General features: G+C 40.4%; 1 protein-coding gene and 1 long non-coding RNA gene across 3 annotated transcripts in view; one reads left to right on the top strand and one right to left on the bottom strand.

Moving 5' to 3' along the window:
• TICRR (TOPBP1 interacting checkpoint and replication regulator) overlaps positions 1-19014 on the bottom strand; it is a 42182-nt gene that overhangs the window by 17636 nt on the left and 5532 nt on the right. Inside the window, exons 3-15 of the mRNA XM_026510460.3 lie at positions 18213-18451; positions 16841-17078; positions 15733-15862; positions 11874-12013; positions 10852-11070; positions 8026-8177; positions 6831-6928; positions 6392-6485; positions 6225-6304; positions 5609-5848; positions 5020-5116; positions 3059-3116; positions 1520-1666 (exon numbers count right to left, since the gene is read on the bottom strand). Coding sequence (XP_026366245.1) covers positions 1520-1666; positions 3059-3116; positions 5020-5116; positions 5609-5848; positions 6225-6304; positions 6392-6485; positions 6831-6928; positions 8026-8177; positions 10852-11070; positions 11874-12013; positions 15733-15862; positions 16841-17078; positions 18213-18451 — 1932 coding nt within the window. The remainder of the gene's footprint in view (positions 1-1519; positions 1667-3058; positions 3117-5019; positions 5117-5608; positions 5849-6224; positions 6305-6391; positions 6486-6830; positions 6929-8025; positions 8178-10851; positions 11071-11873; positions 12014-15732; positions 15863-16840; positions 17079-18212; positions 18452-19014) is intronic.
• Positions 4810-15606, top strand: LOC130541954 (uncharacterized). 2 transcript variants are annotated; one of them, XR_008956101.1, is made up of 3 exons: positions 4810-5971; positions 6245-6383; positions 10918-15606. It is a non-coding gene; the product is annotated as an uncharacterized LOC130541954 (long non-coding RNA). The 2 variants fall into 2 exon arrangements; XR_008956100.1 differs by lacking the exon at positions 4810-5971 and having other exon boundaries at positions 5982-6383.

Here is a 19014-nt window from a genome sequence, read left to right as displayed (position 1 = left end):
TTTATTTATTTGAGAGAGAGAGAGAAAGAGAAGGGGGAAAGGGCAAAGAGAGAGGGTGAGAGAAACTCAAGCCGGCTCCATGCTGAGCGCAGAGCCTGACCCAGGGCTCGATCTCATGAGCCTGAGATCATGACCTGAGCCGAAACCAAGAGTCAGATGTGCAATCAACTGACCCACCCAGGCATCCCCAGCCTAGTTTAAAAAAAAAAAAAAGAGAGAGAGAGAGAGAGAGGGAGGGACAACAGAAGGTAGGTGTGGAGAAATGAACCCTCATACATTGCTAGTGGGAATGTAAAATGGTATAGCCACTTTGAAAAACAATTCAGTGTTCCTCAAACAGTTAAACAGAGTCATCACATGGCCCTGAAATTTCATTCCAAGGCATGTGCCTGAGAATGAAAAACATGTCTACCCAAAATCTTGTACATGAATGTTTACAGAAGCATTATTCGTAAAAGCCAAGAAGTGGAAACAGCTCAAACGTCCACAAACTGATGAAGGGGTAAATGAAAGACAGTTTAGCCATACAATGGTATATCATGGGCAATAAACAGAAGTGAGGTGCTGAGACGTGCTACCGCACATATATAAAGCTTGAAAACATTATGCTAAGTGATAAAAGCTGGTGTACAGTGTATGATTCCACTTATAAGAAATACCCACAAGAAGGCGCTTGGGGGGCTCAGTTGGTTAAGCACCCACCTTCAGCTCAGGTCATGATCCCAGGGTCCTAGGATAGAGCACAGCATTGGGCTACCTGCTCAGCAGGGAGTCTGCTTCTCCCTCTCCCCTCTGCTCATGCTCTCTCTCTCTCTCTCTCAAAATAAAAAAATCTTAAAAAAAAGACAAGATAAGACCCACAGGAGGCGAATCCACAGAAACAGCAAGTAGGTTGACTAGTAGTTGCCTCCAACTGGGAAAGTCAGGGGAATGGAGTGACTGCTAACGGAAATATGGTTTCTCTCCAGAGAGATAAAAACGATCCACGGGGGCGCCTGGGCGGCTCAGTCGTTAAGCATCTGCCTTCAGCTCAGGTCATGATTCTGGGGTCCTGGGACTGAGCCCCACGTAAGTCTCCCTGCTCAGCAGAGAGCCTGCTTCTCCCTCGCCCACTGCCCCTGCTTATGTTTCCTCTCTCGCTCTGTCAAATAAATAAATAAAATCTTAAAAAAAAAAAAAGCCAAAATTCACGATGATGGCAGCATAACTTTGTAAATATAACAGAGACAGGTGAATAATACTTTACTCAATTACTAAAAGAACAAAAAAGAAAACAACAACAAAAAAACAAAACCCCAAAAGACTTGAAAACAACTGGTCACTGTCCTTTCTTTTTCATTGGTTTTGTAAAATAGATGCTTGTCTGTGGGGGCGTGGAGGGAGAGAGACCCCAAGGGGAAAACTGATGGTAACCAAAGAGAGGAAAACAGAGGATCAATGAGCTTCTGCAACTAACAGAGTCTGGAGGCTGCTTTGGATCCAAGAGCCCCCTTCTCTTGGCTACCCTAAAAGATTGTACCTTTGGTCCTCTTGAAGTTGTCAGGTTTACACTCCAGACCTTCCACTGCGGACACGGAGTGGCTTCTAGGCAACCCCCGCTTTGCCGATCTCTTTGAAGGAGAAATCATTTCGTGGTTGAAGAGATTTCTTCGAACTTTGGTCACTTCTGAAAAGAAAGTGAAAAAAAAAAAAAAGCAACATTTACAAATATTCATATTTACTAACAGTATTTCCTTAAATATTATACTCACATGATGCATTCAAACTATTTACTCTTACAAATTCAGTTTAAACCCAACTTTTCAGGAACACGAGGAAGGCCCACATCACTTAAATTAGAGGCTGTCCTCATTGTAAAATGGACACAATCCTTAAGAGGCTGGCTACTGTAGGTCAGGGGCTTTTAACTATACGCCACTGTTGTGATGATTTTCCTCACTTTTGACTTTTTGACTGCTTTGTATTCAGCTCAGCTCCAAGGAGAGGAACTGTTCCTTTCAATTCCACAATCTCATTCTTCTTCTTCTTCTATTTTACGAATTTGCTGGGTTACTTTAAATGCTCTTCCTGACTCCAGAGCATGAGAACTGTATGACCAGTTAGACTCAAAGTTAGAAGAAACAGCTTGAGAGTCAAAAACGACTTGACAAAGCTAGCAGGATGGCACCTTAACCTGAAAGAAGATGGCCGAGTGGAGGCTACGCAAAATCTCACTAAGGATAAACTCTTCTAAGAGCAGGTCATTTAAAAACAAACCAAATTAACCATGATCCACAAGCTGGGAGAAGCCCTTATATTTACCCACTGATGACCAACATTACTGTTAAGGATACCAATAACACCCACGTTCCAAAAAAATGCCTGAAACGGGATTTAGGACCTGACAGCCAAATTTGATTTTTTCCTTTGTTTTCCCAAGTTTTTAAAAGTTGAATATTGACAGAAAGCTTCAAAGAATAACACATTACACGTAGAATCAACACTAAAATTCACCAGCCGTCAGCATTGTTTTCTCCCTGCACCTCTCTCTACGTTTACACAGTTTTTCCCACCCCCAAATGCTGCACGGTAAGATGGGGTCGTCCGAACGCCTCAGTTCCCTGCACTTCAGTGCACATCCCCCAAGGACAGGGGCATGGCACCCAGCATACTTCCCATCTTCCCATTTCTCTCCTGGTCAGTGATCTCCCTTACCGCTCCCCCCCCTCCGCCCCGTTCCATAGAAGTTAAGACGCAAGCAAGGATCATGTGGTGCGTTCGGCGGTCACCCTTAAAGTGCTTTCATCTAAACCAGTTTATCACTTCTTTTCCTTTTCGTGGCTTTCATAATAATGGTGTTTTTAAAAAAGATTTCTGGCCAGTGATTTTGCAGAATGCAGTATTTTGAGACCATGTGAATACCTCATTCTCCTAGCACATGGTGTCTGGGCCTATTTCATTAACCAATGATTATGCAAAATTCTAATTTATAACTGTATGCGGCTGCTAAAATACACGCAATTAAACTAAGTTTGTCACACTAGTCAATAAACGTGTGCAATGCGAAAGCACAGTATACCTTGTACTGAATCCTTCACAGGAAGTGGAAGCTGCGGAGGAGGAGGACGAGAGCTCTCCTGAAAGAGGAGGAAATCGGCATTCATTTAAAAGAATAAAAATCCCACATGAAATCCTCTGACCCTTGCACTTCCACTTGTAGGAATACTTGTAAAATGCACAGAAACAGAGATATGTTCTAAGGACAACTGAAGCCTGCTCTGTAATACAAAATAAGAAACACCCTCGATACCCAGAGTGACGAATTTTGATCCATCCATCCAACACAGACATTAAAACACCAAGAAGACCTCTAGAAACACAGGAGGAAGGAAGACCTATCTGTACGTACACAGAAACTAGTCCATGATGGGGGAAAAAGGAAAAACAACCCAGGGGTACAGCAGGTTTGTACAACCATTTGTAATGTGTATGTGTGTGTATAACAGATATGAAGACACCTTTGATGTGTGCTATTGGTATATATAGAAGAGGGCCTGGAACAGACACAACAAACAGTCACCAAGGATTACTTCTGAAGAGTGAATGAACGAGGGGCAACTGAGTGGCTCAATCAGTTGAGCATCAGACTCTTGATTTGGGCTCAGGTCACAATCTCAGGGTTGAGAGATTCTCAGGGTTGTGAGATCGGGCCCCTGTGGCAGGCGCCACGCTCAGCAGGGAGTCTGCTTGAGATTCTCTCCCTCTCCCCCACTCCTCTCCCTCTCTCTCAAATAAATAAATAAAATCTTTAAAAAAAAAAAGAATGAATGGAGAACAGACACTCTTAAATTTTAACTTTATAGGATTTTCCATTTTTTTGACGATGATCATGTATACCATTTATAAGTAAAAAATAAGGGAAAACCCATATAAATTAGAGGATGACTATACTCTTAAGGACTTCTCTGCATTAATCTATTTACTATTCAATAGTCTAAACATCTAGAAGCCTCTAAACAATGGAATTGTTTTTAAGGCTTTTGTTTCTTTCCAATTATGCCAATATATTTCTTGAAGAATGAACTACCACATGGAGGCTGACTTAGGGAGTGCTAGAAAGGACTGCAAATCATTACAACATCTAGAGAGAAAGGAGGCCTGACACCTTTGTGGCCATCCACTTCTTGCTTTGTGGCCCTCCACTTCTGGATTTCCCGCTCTCCACTCAGGATTCCAAGATACACAAGATTGCATCTTTTTCCCTTATTATAATTATTAAGGATATTAAGGAAGTGAACACCACTAACTCTTAAAACAATAATCCCACCTCCAATTCCAAAAGACAGCTATATATCTCTAGAAACAAAACCACTATTGTGATGATTAATGCTAGTTAAAGCTAGTTGTTACAGAATTTTAACTCTTCTCAGTTCATGCAGTTCAAAAAGTTTCAATGCCCTGTTTGTTTCCCTCCTTTCCCTAACAAGATATCAATTCTACTTAATAAATAGACTCCAGCTGGGTTTCTTTCTTTTTTTTTTTTTGCCACCAACAAAGCCTCAAGTTCTCATATCTGCCACCAAACAAAAAAAACAAAACAAAACAGCAATCACCTGGCTCCATGACAGCTGCCCCCACCCCACCTTACTGCAGTAAAGTGTACTGAAAAGTACCTTCTGGTCTGCAACCAAAGTCCTATTATGATGCACATTATTTTTAATGGTCTCTTTGCTTAGGTTATTATTTTGAGTTTGCTTATCTAAAGATTTTTAATTAACTTACTCATTTTTTTGTTTTTCTTGTTATCACCTCTAACTGTCATACTTTTGGGTAAGATGGTTTATCTTAAATTTATAGTTCTTTAGTTGTTGGATTCCAATTGAATACTCATTTATAAAAACATCTCATTTTATTTCTGTATCCTCCAGTGTCCACTTCCTCCAAGTAGAGACACTGCCCTTCAAGCTTATCTACTGCATCAACTCTTGCTGGAAGGAACAGATCCAGTAGTACTATTCCTGTCTCTTGGAAATAACTTACATTTTTTGTAGCTCTCTTGGACATTTTGGGGATCTCAATTTGTCGAAGGGTCTGCGAAACCTCTGCAATGCTTTTATGTCTTATTAATGCATTTTTCCTTTTAAAAATAGAAACAAACAGCCATTATACATTCAACAGAAGTTACAAGTAAGTTAGAAAAGAATCAGAGTTGAAAATAAAACAGTAATTAAATAAAAGTCAGTTATCTTGGCATTGGTCTGAATTTGTAGCAAAACATGCCAACCTCACAATTTCCAAAAGTTAACTACTATCAGTTCAACTAGTTATGAACAACGAAGAGCACCAAAGAAAACAAAGTACACCGAAGCCCGAAACTTATCTCACAAAAGGCTTCTAGCTCCTGGAGACCCCGCGTGGACAGGCAAGAGCACTGTGGACTACGTTATCAACCCTGTATACTCCCTGGATAATAAAAAGGTTGCCAGATGCTGCATGCTAGGTGCCAACACATGGCTTCTGGGATTCAGACAGAAGGACAACTAGTAATTCAACAAACTGTACCAAGACAACTGCCCTCTGTCAGAATGACAAAAGAACAAGTATTTCCTTCAATTCCTTGAGCTCCTACCTTCTCTTCTTAGCTGATCGGGTGCGAAGCTCCTCCAGCTGGTCAGACTCAGTGCCGCCCGACACTGCTCGATGAGCACTTGACGGAAGAGGCACAGAAAGAAGGGGTGATATGTTCTCTTGTGTCATGGAGTCGTCGCTGAAAAAATCTAGAGGAAGGACACCAGCCAGCTTCTGAGGAATCATAAACCCTAGGCTGTCATAAAGATTTCCAAGTGTCTTCGGGATGGAGTCAATATACCTGCAGAATAGATCGGTTAAAGATGCCACAGTCACCATTCCGCCCTCTCTGTTCCATCCCTCATCCAGCAGGAGAAACAGTCCTTAGAATTCCATAATCACATAACACCACACGTGGTTCCAGGTAAAATAGTTCAAAAATTAGTAGTCCTCCTGGGGCGCCTGGGTGGCACAGCGGTTAAGCGTCTGCTTTCAGCTCAGGGCGTGATCCCGGCGTTAGGGGATCAAGCCCCACATCGGGCTCCTCCACTGTGAACCTGCTTCTTCCTCTCCCACTCCCCCTGCTTGTGTTCCCTCTCTCGCTGGCTGTCTCTATCTCTATCGAATAAATAAATAAAATCTTAAAAAAAAAAAAAGTTAGTAGTCCTCCAACTCACAATTCCAAAATTTCTTCCAGGAACTTCGCTAGGTACGCCGAATCCTCAGTTAGACACACCGTGCGCAGCAGGTCTGTCACCTGAAGGAGATATTCAAAAATGACCACATGCCTCGCGCAGGGAAGCCGAGAGCCGCTCAGCCTTATTTCCAGCAGCTAGGTACTTGCCTCCTTCACCACCTGCTCCATCTCAACGGTGCTGTCGTGGGCGGAAGGGCACTGCAGACACAGCTCCAAACGAAGAAATACCTGAAGCTGGCACCTTGACAGAGTAACACAGTTGGGTCATATCTATCTTGAGTGCCATTTAACTAAAAGTCCCCTCCTTTTCAGCAAAGATCTGTTTACAAAAGAACCGACAACCAAAAAGGAGAAGAGCCATTGCTTTCTCCAAATTACAATATGGTTATCAGGTAAATAGGTAACTCAAACTGCACGTGAGAACAGCACAAAGAATCAGCCACAAAAAGCCTCTATGAGCAACCGGCAATCTAGTTTGTATGTGTTTATTTATCAATCAATCAATTTTAAATGGATCCAAGCAAATCTTGGACCTGTTTTGGAGTGATGGTAAAAAACAAGTAAATAAATCGAGGTAGTTACTCACTCTCTGACTTTATCTTCATCCAGTTTTTCCCCTAGATTCTGTCGAAGACTTTTGCTAGTTTTTAAGAGGCTATTTTTTACTTGATTCAGGCAGTTCATCTGAAAATACAATATTACATAGGAGAATAAGGAATTACTTATTATTTCTAATTTATTTCACAGCTGATTAATGTCCTAAGAAGGGAAGTACATTCCCTTACGAATTGTCCCCTTATTTCATTTGAATGAAAAGTAGTGAAAGGAATGTGCAGACTGCCTGGGTGGCTCAGTCGGCTGAGTGTCAGACTCTTGGTTTCAGCTCAAGTCATGATCTTGGGGTCATGGGATCAAGCCCCCCATTGGGCTCTGTGCCTGACACAGTCTGCTTGAAATTCTCTCTCCTTCTCCCTCTGCCCCTCCCCCCACTCAAGCACTCTCTTTAAAAAAAAAAAAAAAAGAATGTTCTTCCTTCATATCTTCAAAAGGAACATGGTAAAGTGAGAGCAAGAGGGCTCCATGGATACAACAAGCCTGCATATCTGACCTTTCTTTAAAAAAAAAAAAAAAAAAAAGATTCCATAAAGTGGTGACTGAGAAATCTAAGGCCTGTAGAGGTGCCTGGGTGGCTCAGTTGGTAAAGCGCCTGACTCTTGATCTCAGGGTTGTGAGTTCAAGCCCTGCATTGGGCGTGAAGCCTACTTGATAGATAAGGACTGTAAACAACTCCTGTCCACTTTAGAGAATCCTGGCTTTCACCACTAACCATGAATAAAAACAATGAGAGCATGGTCTAAACCAGTGGTTGGCAACATTTCCTGTGCATAAGAATCATCTAGCAAGCTTTTTATAAGTACGTATGCCCAGGACTGAAGCCCCAAAGATCTGCTTCAGTGGTCTTGAGGAAGCCAGGCATCAGCATTTAAAAAAAATGTTCTAGGTGACTCTGGGTAAGAACCATCAGCTTAATTCATGCAGCTAACATGTGGGTGAGGACAGAGATTTCATTAGAAAAGAAGTACATGTAATTACCACTACCCTCATTTGGCCTATTTCCTGGATTTCTGCCTTACCAGTTCACCATGTCCACCTTCCAAGGTCTGGAATTACATTCACCACCTTGCTTATCTTACTTGTGAATCACATACCACATAACAGTCATTTCCCAAGACATATGAACCAAACCCGCCAACGAGCAACTAACCACTCCATACTCTTACTTCTAATTCCTTGGTGCCTTTGGACTTTAGGAATGCTTTAATGGTTGAGATCATATTCTGAGCACATGAATGCAACATGGTTTCACCTGCGGCCACAGTCTTTTGGTAATTTTCATGTATGTAAGATAGGAGCTCCTCTTCTGTTTTAAAATCTGTGAAAAAAAAAAAAAATCAAATTGATCATCACATCCAGCTGAAGTCACTGTGTGGTTTAAGCCAGTGGTTGTCACTGGAAATTTTTGCGTCCCCGGGGACATCTGACTGTGTTTGGGTTGCCAGACTGGTGGGGATGAGGAAGATGCTCCTGGCACCTAGTGGGCAGAGGCCAGGAATGCTGCTAAACTGCCTATAGCACCAAGGAGCCCCCACAGCAGATTATCCCACCCAAAACGTCAATAGTGTGGAGGCTGAGAAATTGCAGAGATGGTAATTTTAAGGCTTTGCAAATCAAGTGTGCATGTTATCTATTTAAGGATAACAATTAATGGTAGATAGACAAGCTATAGGGGTACCTGGCTGGCTCAGTCAGGGGAGCACGTAACTCTTGATCTCAGGGCTGTGAGTTTGAGCCCCACGTAGGGTACAGAGACTACTTGAAAATAAAATCTTAGGGGCACCTGGGTGGCTCTGTCGTTAAGTATCTGCCTTTGACTCAGGTCATGATCCCAGGGTCCTGGGATTGAGCCCCGCATTGCGCTCCTTGCTCAACAGGAAGCCTGCTTCTCCCTCTGCCACTCCCCCGTTGTGTTCCCTCTCCCCCTGTGTCTCTCTCTACCAAACAAATAAAATCTTTTAAAAATAAATAAATAAATAAAATCTTAAAAAGGCAAAACAAAACTATATAACCTCCAAACCTAGCAGAAAGGAAAAAGAGGAATAAACAAAACTTGATTAATCCCATAGTCTGCTAGAAAGGAAAAAAATAAAAACTATAGAAAGCACAAAATAAGAAACTAAAAAACATCCAAGCTTATCAGTAATTATAAACATTTATTTTACAAATACACTTGTTGGGTAAAAGAAGCTATCAGATTGGATTAAAAAATTCCCTTACATTATGGATGTTGGAAAATATTTAGAATTAAGTATCAATGAAAACAGAATATGGCAAACTTGTATAATGCAGTTAAACTTATACTTAAAAAAGAATTCATAGACTTAAATAATCTTTTAAAGAAATAACAAAAAAAAATAGAGGCACCTGGGTGGCTCAGATGGTTAAGTGTCTGCCTTCAGCTCAGGTCATGATCCTGGAGTCCTGGGATCAAGCCCCACATCGGGCTCCCTGCTCAGCAGGGAGCCTGCTTCTCCCTCTGCCCCTCCCCCTGCTATGCTTTCTCTTTCTCTCTCTCTCTCCCCCTCCCCCCCGCAAATAAAATATTTTAAAAAATAAAATAAAAAATAAAAACCAATCAGCTAAGGGTCCAACACAAGAAATGACATGAGAGTAAACCCCCAAAATAAAGGCAATAATAAAGACAGGAACAAAAATGAATAGGGAAACAAACAAAAAAAGAAATGAGAGGTCAACAGAAACAAAACAATGATTCTCTGAAAACCCAAATACAGAAACCTATAGTAAGACTGAACCATTTTAAATGCAAGAAAGCATAGATAAGCAACATTAGAATGAAAAAATAGAGCAGAGATTTGAAATACTAGTAAGAGGTAAGGTTGAAGTTCATTTTCTCCATAAAGACACCCATTTGTTCCAGCACCATTTGTTGAAAAGATTATCCTTTGCCCACTGAATTACTGCGGCACATTTGTCAAAAAGCCACGTGCCACTGTCAAGCAGGTCTATTTCTGCTCAGAATCTAGTCCAGAAACTGTGTTAATAGCACACGGTCTTGAATGCTGTAAATTTTGCTCTCCCTTGAATGAACCGCATTCTCGAATACTTTTACCGACTCATTAAAGACGTTCTGGCTCATTCAGACCGATGATCATCTATGAATCTAACATTCCAGAGGCAAACAAACAAAACACTTCAAAGAGCAGAATTTATGTATTTATTCCAGAATTCTCAAAAGAAATCAAAGGTGACATCATGCAGTTACTACCCGAAGTCCATAAGCTATCTTTACGCTCCTCCCACAGGATGGGCTCTGAACGTGCCCTGAGAAATGAGAAACTACTGCAATTCTATCCCTTTTTTAGAAAAGAAACAAAGAATGGTAAAATTAATGTTACTGGACAAAAGTCTTCTGCCCAAATCTGAAAGACCTCAATATCCTAGATCACTCCCAAAGCTTTCCCCTCTCCCTTTATTCCCCACTCTATAAAGCTTCTTTAACCACCTGTCGTATGGCCATGCCACGGCCCTTGTGACTTAGCGGCTTCTCTGTGGCTTATGCCAATCCCCATCTAGCACGCTCTCTCTTACCTTGCTGCCATCTCGACTCTGCTTGCTCCTCAACATCCCCTGGCTCCTTAGAAGCCTCCTCAGCCTGTTCCAGCCCAGGACTCCCCTTCCCATCCTCCACTCCTGGTGTGTCTTCACTTTGCCAACAAGCAAGTCTTTCCTGTTGTAGATTCTTGGCTCTCTTATGTATTAGGTTGCATTAATTCATTATGTATTTTATATATATATGTGTGTGTGTGTATCTGCATATATGAATTATTATCATCTCTGCGGTTGGATCATAAATCTGAAACAGGACACAATCTTATTTTTCTTGTATTCCCCATAACACACGTTGAGGAATGCAGATGTTTGATAAATGTTCATTAATTGAGGAACAGGATTAAAACTTATAAAAATCTGAGGGTATGAAAGAGGAAACATGGCCTTAGACACCAAAAAGCTATGGACTTGAGGAATACCTTTCGGTTTAGAGCTTCTTAGTGTCCTTCCTCGGTTTTCCAATTTATCTGCTGTTCTCCCACCAGCTGTCTTTTGGATCCCTTTGTCCCCGGCTGCATCGGGACTGCCATCCGGACACAGCTTCTGAGCCTTCACGTTCAGCCTCGCAACGTTCAGCATCTTCAGGGAGCGGCACATGGTTTTCATCTTCTGCCGCACCGGAGTACGAGGGACCCCTCCTACCAAAGCAACATTGTGCAGAGAAAAGGAAAACAGCTTTTGCTTCTGCTGGTTTAGGAACCATTTTAATTCAGATCACACATTCTGTGAAAGAATACTGAAATAAAGTATATCCCTTCAGGAGGATCTCAGTTGGGTGGTTCCTGCATCTCTTTGTACCTACAACACGGAGTAGAAAGAGAGCTCTTCTTTAAACCAAAATTGCAGAACTAAACGTCACAACGGGACCCGATGATTTCAGGTAAGGCGAATGCCAAACAGGCCTATTTTGGTGTTTCCCGATGGTCGGAGTTGTGACGGAACTCTTCTGAAAAGGCAACCGAGCAATCTGCATCCAAAGCTACTTTCTCCCACTTTTTGATACAGTAACTTGTTTCTGACAACTTATTCTAAGCCAGGCACTCAACGAATAAATCATACACATGATGTACACTCTAGTATTATTTATAATGATAACAACTGAAAATCTGCTCGACAACATAAGAATTTTGTAAATTTGGTGAAGCAATGAGGGTGGAATAGTAACAAAAAAGGCAAAGTAGCAGATGAATATGTCTAAGCAGTACACGAAGTTGGATTTATACTTCTGTCGTAACTAAAAATGGAAATGGTTTATTAAATAGGATGGTGGGTGATTTTTTAGCATCACTTTTGTACTAATGTAATCATTTTCAAATTTGAAATATAACAACTTGTCCTTTTCTTATTCAGTTACCATTTCAACCTCATTTTAGGGAATGCCAATCTTTTAAAACATACACACTCAAAAAAGACTGCCTCAAGAAACAGTCTATGTGCATACGTTTCTTTCTGCTGTCTTCCTGATGGGACACAGCGGATTCTTCCCGAGACTTTCTCTGGTAGAGTTCAGACAGGCAATATGTTAATTCACTTTCAGTTTTGGAAGACTCTTCCTTATTAGATGAGGCAGACTGTAGTAACCTGTGAACAAGGCAAGAGGTCTAGTATAAAGCTGAAATTCTGGTTTTTCCAAAGTGCTTTAACAACAAAATTCATTACCCTTTTAAAAGCTAATCAAAAGATGTCCGCACAAGAAGCCTTCAAAAATATTTTTTTCTCAGAAGGAAAAATGTCCCTTTCTTCTCGCTTATGATTTAAACACTCAGAAATGGAAGCTACCTGTTCACAAAACCATTAATCATGACATATAGTATTGATTTCTTTATTAATAAGATTCTTAATGTCCTGGGTACATGCCTAACGCAGGCAACTATTCCATGGTTATTTTTCACTCAGTGTCAATACATTGAAGTATGAGATGACACAGTATATTAAGTGTCACAGTGACTTCTAAGTAATTCTTTCACATCGTAGTAACTAATTTGGAATTGATGAGGAGGGGATGAAGTGGGGCAGAGGGGGTGATTAGTTACCAAACCCTTTTCTGCCTACGACTACATATCAGTCACTAAGCAAACTAAGAGAATGGCACAACTTTCAAAATTTATTACTTGTATTTCACTATCATCCATTATGTGATATTATTTGATTTAAAGCAGGAAAAGTTATGGCGACAGGAGTTGAACCTGCTGGGACTCTCAGCTTCACACATGCAGCAGGTCTGAAGCCGACTTGATTCTCCCTAAGTGTGCTGGGATCGCCTTTCTCTGAGGGGACGGTTTGTTTTTCTGTTAATTTTTTAGAACTTATGAACCTTTCAAATATAGAGTAGAGAAAGCATCACTAGATATGTACCTCCCAGCAAGATTAAATACTTACTAATGGTTTATCCTATGTACTTCAGATTTTTAATGAAATTAAACATTATAGACACAAAAAAGCCCCACTCCATCATTTCCCATCCCTTCCCTCCAGAGGTATTCCTAGACCTGTGTTTATTCATAGAGACATACATATGTACCAAAACCAAATAAACTGCTATTATATACATTCTAAGTTTTTAAAACTATCCTACATCATCCTTTTGCACTTTTCTGTATTCAGCATATTTTTCATGAGCACATAAATAGCTCTAGTTTGTTCAGTTTTACTAATCTATCTATAATACTCTATCATATAACTAGACCATAGTTTTGTTTATCCATTTCACCACCGAGAGACAGTTGGTTCTTTCCACTTTTTCACTTTCAACAACTGGGAATGAACAATCTAGTGTAGCTCTGCTCGAGTTTGTGCAAAAACTTCTCTAATGCAGACCCATACAAGTGGAGTTGCTGGCTATACATGAAGTTTCTGCTTTACTAGGAATACAACCTGCTCTCTGAAATGGTTGTGACCATTTACACTTCCGTCGTCTAAAGTGTTCTCGTTTCCCTGTGTGCTAGATCGGATTTGCTGACCTGGGACAACTGAATGGGTATAAAATAGAATCTCGCGGGGTTTTTCTTATTGTGGGTTTCATTTCCATTTGCCTAAACTGAGCATCACTTTTTTTTTTAAGTAAGCTCTATGCCCAATATGGAGCTTGAACTCAGGACCCTGAGAGCAAGAGCCACATGTCCTTCGGACTGAGCCAGCCAGGTGCCCCAAAACGGAGTATCTCAGCTTTTCAAATTACTGCTCTGTCGGATCTCATTTATGAACTGCTTGTTCACATTCTTTGCCCAATCACTTATCTTTTCCTTGTTGATTTTTAGGAGCTCTGTACTAATTAAGATACTAATCCTTTGTTATATGGATTATAGCCACCCAGGCCAATGACGAGTCCTTTTCATCATACAAAAAACTTTAAATTACGGTCATCTATTTTCCTTCATGGTTTGAATGCTTGAGGTTTTATGTAAGAAATCCATTCCCAGCCTGAACTACTCCTGTGTTTTCCCTTCTTACGATTTTCAAGTTTTACTTTTTACATTTGTTTTAAAAAATCTATATGGAATTTATCATTGTGTATGCTGTGAAGTAGAAATCTAATTTTTATCTTTTTTCTTCTAGAGAGCCAATTGTCACACCACCATTTATTGAACAGTCTATTCTTTCCCAGATTTATAACTTTGCCTCGGTCATATGCTGAGCTCCCATACAGGTGTGGGTCATTCTGGGGGCACCATACTGTTGCATGGGTCTGTCGATGATTGCACCAATACCACACTGCCTTACTCATTAGAGCTTTATGGTAAACATTGCTATCTTATAGGGGAAAGTGCACCTGTTCTGTCTTAGCCCTTTTAAGCTGACATATGTTCATGAATCAGAAGACTCGTTATTAAGTCAATTCTTCCCAAATTGACCTACAGACTCAGTGCACTCTTGGTCAAAAATCCCAGGAGGCTTTTCTGGTGGAAATAGACTGATTTTATAATTTACATGGAAATGCAAAGGATCTACAATAGTCAAAGCAATTCTGAAAATAAAACAAAGTTGAGAGGACTAAGACTACCTGACTTCAGTACTCAAGACAATGTGGTATTAACACACTGTCTGGACTAGATTCTTTTCAGAACTAGACCTACATGATGGTGGTGAACTGATTTCGACAAAGGTGCCACAGTAATTCAATGATTAAAAGACTATCGTTTAACAAATGGTGTTGGAACAACTGGTTATCTCTGTGGCAAAAACAAACCTTAACTTTACCTCTTAATATTATTTTGAATTTCTTCTATATCTCTTACATTTCTTTTTCTTTTCTTTTCCTTTTTTTTTTAAGATTTATTTACTGTCGGGGGGTGGGGAGTGGAGCTGGCAGGGGCAGAGAGAGACTCTCAAGCAGACTCCCTGCTGAGCACAGAGCCTGATGCAGGGCTCGATCCCACAACCCTGAGATCATGACCTGAGCCAAAACCAAGAATCAGACTCTAAACTAACTGAGCCCTGGGCAACACTCTTTTACATTCCTAATATGGTTTGTGCCCAGGTGGCTCAGTCGGTTAGGCGTCTGCCTTTGGGATCGGGCCCCACATCAGGCTTCCTGCTCTCTGCCTCTCCCTCTCCCTGCCACTTCCCCTGCTTTTGTGTGCTGTCAAATAAATAAAATCTTAAAAAAAACAAAAACAAAAAAACCAAGCAAAAACAAAAACACTGCTTGATTTTGCTATCGATAATTCTATTTTATTTGGCTTCTCAAAGAATCACTTTACGTTTGATTTCTATTGTTTACTTTCTGTGATTCATGTTTGTTCTTATCTTGATTATGGTCTTATTTTTTGGGTTTACTCCTTTGTGTTATTTCCTGTACTGGAGACTTAGTTAATTGGTTTTTAACTTTTCTTCCTTAAAAGATAGTTTAAGTTCTATAAATCTTCCTTGAAGCATAAACTCAGCTGCATTACACAAATGTTATTTTTCTTTTTTACTGAGATTTAATACTAAGTATTTTCTGACTTCCATGAGTGCATTTTACTTTTGTAATTAAATTTTTCCAATTTTTTTTTTATTGGGGTAAAATATACATACCATGAATGTAACATCCTAACCACTTTTAAGTACACAGTTCAGGGGTGTTAAGTAGATTCATAATGTTGTGCTACCATCACCTCCATGCGTCTCCAGAACTCTCTGCATCTTGTAAAACTGAAACTCTATAACCATTAAACAACATTCTCCATGTTCAATTAGTTTTTAATATTATTGGACTATACTAAGAAAATGTGGTATGCTAAACAAACAAACAAACCCATATGCAGATAAGTGAGAGCTGATTTCATCCATCAATATCCAGAGAAATAAAAAAGTTTTACCAAAACGACTCCATCAAACTTGAACTGGCACCACTAAGGTTAGAGCAAGGAAACCACTTTTCCACAACAGCTGCACTCCAGGGAATGGTGCGGCCAAGCTCCTGCTGGGCCCACTCTGGAACAGGAGCAGCTACAGGGACAGGAGCAAAGACGGGAGAGGAAGGAGAGAAAAAGAGGCATTAGGACCAAAGCGGAAAATTCAAGCACTTGCTCCTCCCTTGGATAGGCGGCATTCTTACAAACGACACACAAAGCCACATCACTAACAACATTCCTTCATCCAGACCACCAATTCCAACGGGCCCATGTGGTCCATGAAAAATGCTACCCCAACAATGTACAAACACAGGCTTGCACACGGTTCCTCTAACATTCCAGACACACGCCCTCCTCAGAGTCTTCATGCTTGCGGTTGCCTCTATCAGCAATGTTCTCACCGTATCACTGCCTTCAAGCCTTTGCTCAAATATTACTTTTTCAACAAAGCCTGTTTAAAACTGCAACCCTCCCACCACTTACACTCCCCATTCCTTTTTTCCTGCTTTATTACGATGGCACTTATCTCTTTCAAACATACTATGCAATCTCCTTATTTATTGTCTTGTTTCCCCTGACTAGATGGTACACTCTCTAAGAACAGAGACTTTTGTCTATTTTGTTCTCTGATACATTCCCATTAAACAGTGCCTGCCATAGCAGCCACTCAATAAATCTGTCGAATAAATGAATGGAATAAGTATCCAATTGTTATTTCTATCTAGCTAGCATAAATAAGGTTTGTGTTGTATTAGTAACAGTGCAACAAATTGGAGGTAGACAGAATCACAATAGTTTCATATGCAGTCTTCATTAAATATAGTAATACAAGTTTCATCTTATACCTTTGATTTCAAACCAGGTTCACAGAGCCTTTGGACTCCTCAGAAGTGCTTTAGAATTTCTATAAATAATGATGATTTAAATTGCCTGAAGTATTGTAGCTTGCTTTTATCTGTTTTATAATAGATATTGGGGTTCTACTAAGAGCACAGTGAAAAAAATTTCTGATGGTGGAAAAAACTATAAGCCACTGCCCTGGAGTATGTTAGTTATTGGTTCAGAAACTTACTGCAGGTAGCAGGATCTCCGAGTGAATTGTGAATCTGATTCAATACAATATCCACGACATCAGAAAGAAGGGAAGCTGTATCCTGGGGGCTCTCTGCCACAGCTGCTTGGAAAAAATGTTGTCTTTGAAATTCAGCCTCCTCAGTGCGGAACACGGTGAGAATTGTAGCATTGGTAGAGAGGGGAGAAATAACTCCCGTGATGGGGGGCCAGCCTTCACCAGGGTCCACACTGGCAACCTACATCAGAAGTTCTAATTAGTTGAGAAGACTGTCGTCCTATGGCTAAAGAAGAATGTAGCTTAGTAAAAGACAGGTGACAGTTTCCCCCAATGATTATTATTATAAAAGAGAAAACTGTGGAAAAGACAGGCTGGATGGGTATTAGTGCTAGAATTAAATTTAGTGACTATATAATCCTAACCTCTCAATGTACAAATAAGAAAAACCTAAGGTTACCAGGAATATTTACTAAGCACTTATTATGTGATTATAACTCACTGAGTCCTCACAACTGAGGATCTCACAACCTCACTCTGAGGTAAAAATGATTATTACCCCCATTTTACAGAGGAGGAATTAAGGCTGAGAAATAAATAACCTGTTTAAAGTCACCCAGTTAGTAAGATGCAGAAACTAAGCGCATATGAATTTGAAACCCATACTCTTATCCATGAGGCAACACTACTACTTAAGGGATTTACTCAGATCACAGGGTTGGGCAGCAGAGCTGAGACCCAATCCAGACCACCTGACTCCCGACCCAGGGCTCTATTAGAACACGCAACTCTTAGAATAATAACGGTTCAGGGATTATACAGCTTTTCTCTAAGTGTCTCACAATGGGATCCAAAAGATAGAAGCCTTCTGAGATAATAAAGGCAAAAGACAAAGTAAGATAAGAAATTTGCTGGTTGTTTAAAAATAACCATGACCTTTCAATCAAATCTGGGTATATATGTATTTTTCAGAAGACATTTCTAAGTTTGTGTAACTACTGAACACTACTGCATCTAATTTTACAGTGTAGGGCTTTTAAAAAATGATATTTAATATATAAAGTTAATAAATATATAATAGAACATCTACAAAATAATGAGAAACCAGGCATTTGTTCACCACCCTAAACTAATGCTTGCATTCCATTCGGCCCACTGCTTTTTTTTTTCCCCATGTGAATATAATTTAACTTCATTGGGATCAAGGTACATGCAATTTTATAAACTGTTTCTTCACTAAGGAGCACTATCATATGCGACACGTGTCACTGAAACTACATCATGGAGAACAATCCTTGGCACTTCATAAACACACTCATTTCACCTCACCAGTGTGCTTTGAGACAAGAATAATTTCGCAGGCGCCGGTACTTACCAGGTGTAACTCTTCGGCAGTCAGCCTGCTTACCAGCTGCTGAAACAACATCCGCTGAGCTGATGTGTTCTCCTCTGGACTTTGCAGCATCCAGCTCTCAGTGCCCAAAGTGCTACTTGCTGGGAGAGACCACTGGCTTGCTGTGCCTTTTAGAAAAATTCTGACTGGTTTCTGAAAATGTCTCTGATGCATGGCCAAGGGCTCTAGGGTGACCGTCCATGTTTCTGGAGCCTCTTTGCCTGTTAGAAATAAGGAATATTGGGGCACCTGGGTGGCGCAGTCATTAGGCGTCTGCCTTCGGCTCAGGGCGTGATCCCGGCGTTATGGGATCGAGCCCCACATCAGGCTCCTCTGCTAGGAGCCTGCTTCTTCCTCTCCCACTCCCCCTGCTTGTGTTCCCTCTCTCGCTGGCTGTCTCTATCACTGTTAAATAAATAAATAAAATCTTTAAAAAAAAATAAGGAATATTAAAATTCTAATGTAATCGTTACTAAAAACAGATTTAATAGAAGAAAAAAATGAGACTGTCAGTGTGATACTAGTATTGTCATTCACACTTCAACCCTCATCCCACTGCCAACGGGCTAGCAGAGCAAGTGCACGTCGTTCTATAGGAAGAGTTACATATGAACGGGATCACAAGGGTCTAACTAAAGGTCAGAACTTCTCAATAATTATGCCTTAGAAATAAGTATTCAGGCAATACTCGTGACTTACAAAAAAGACAACACTGCTTAAACCCGTAAAATACAGCATACCACATCAAATTCTAAAGAATATATATGATAAAACTGCTTAAACA

Source organism: Ursus arctos, unplaced genomic scaffold (assembly GCF_023065955.2).
Source record: "Ursus arctos isolate Adak ecotype North America unplaced genomic scaffold, UrsArc2.0 scaffold_28, whole genome shotgun sequence".
In the NCBI taxonomy this organism is placed as follows: domain Eukaryota; kingdom Metazoa; phylum Chordata; class Mammalia; order Carnivora; family Ursidae; genus Ursus; species Ursus arctos.
This window is presented reverse-complemented; position numbering and strand designations above follow the sequence as displayed.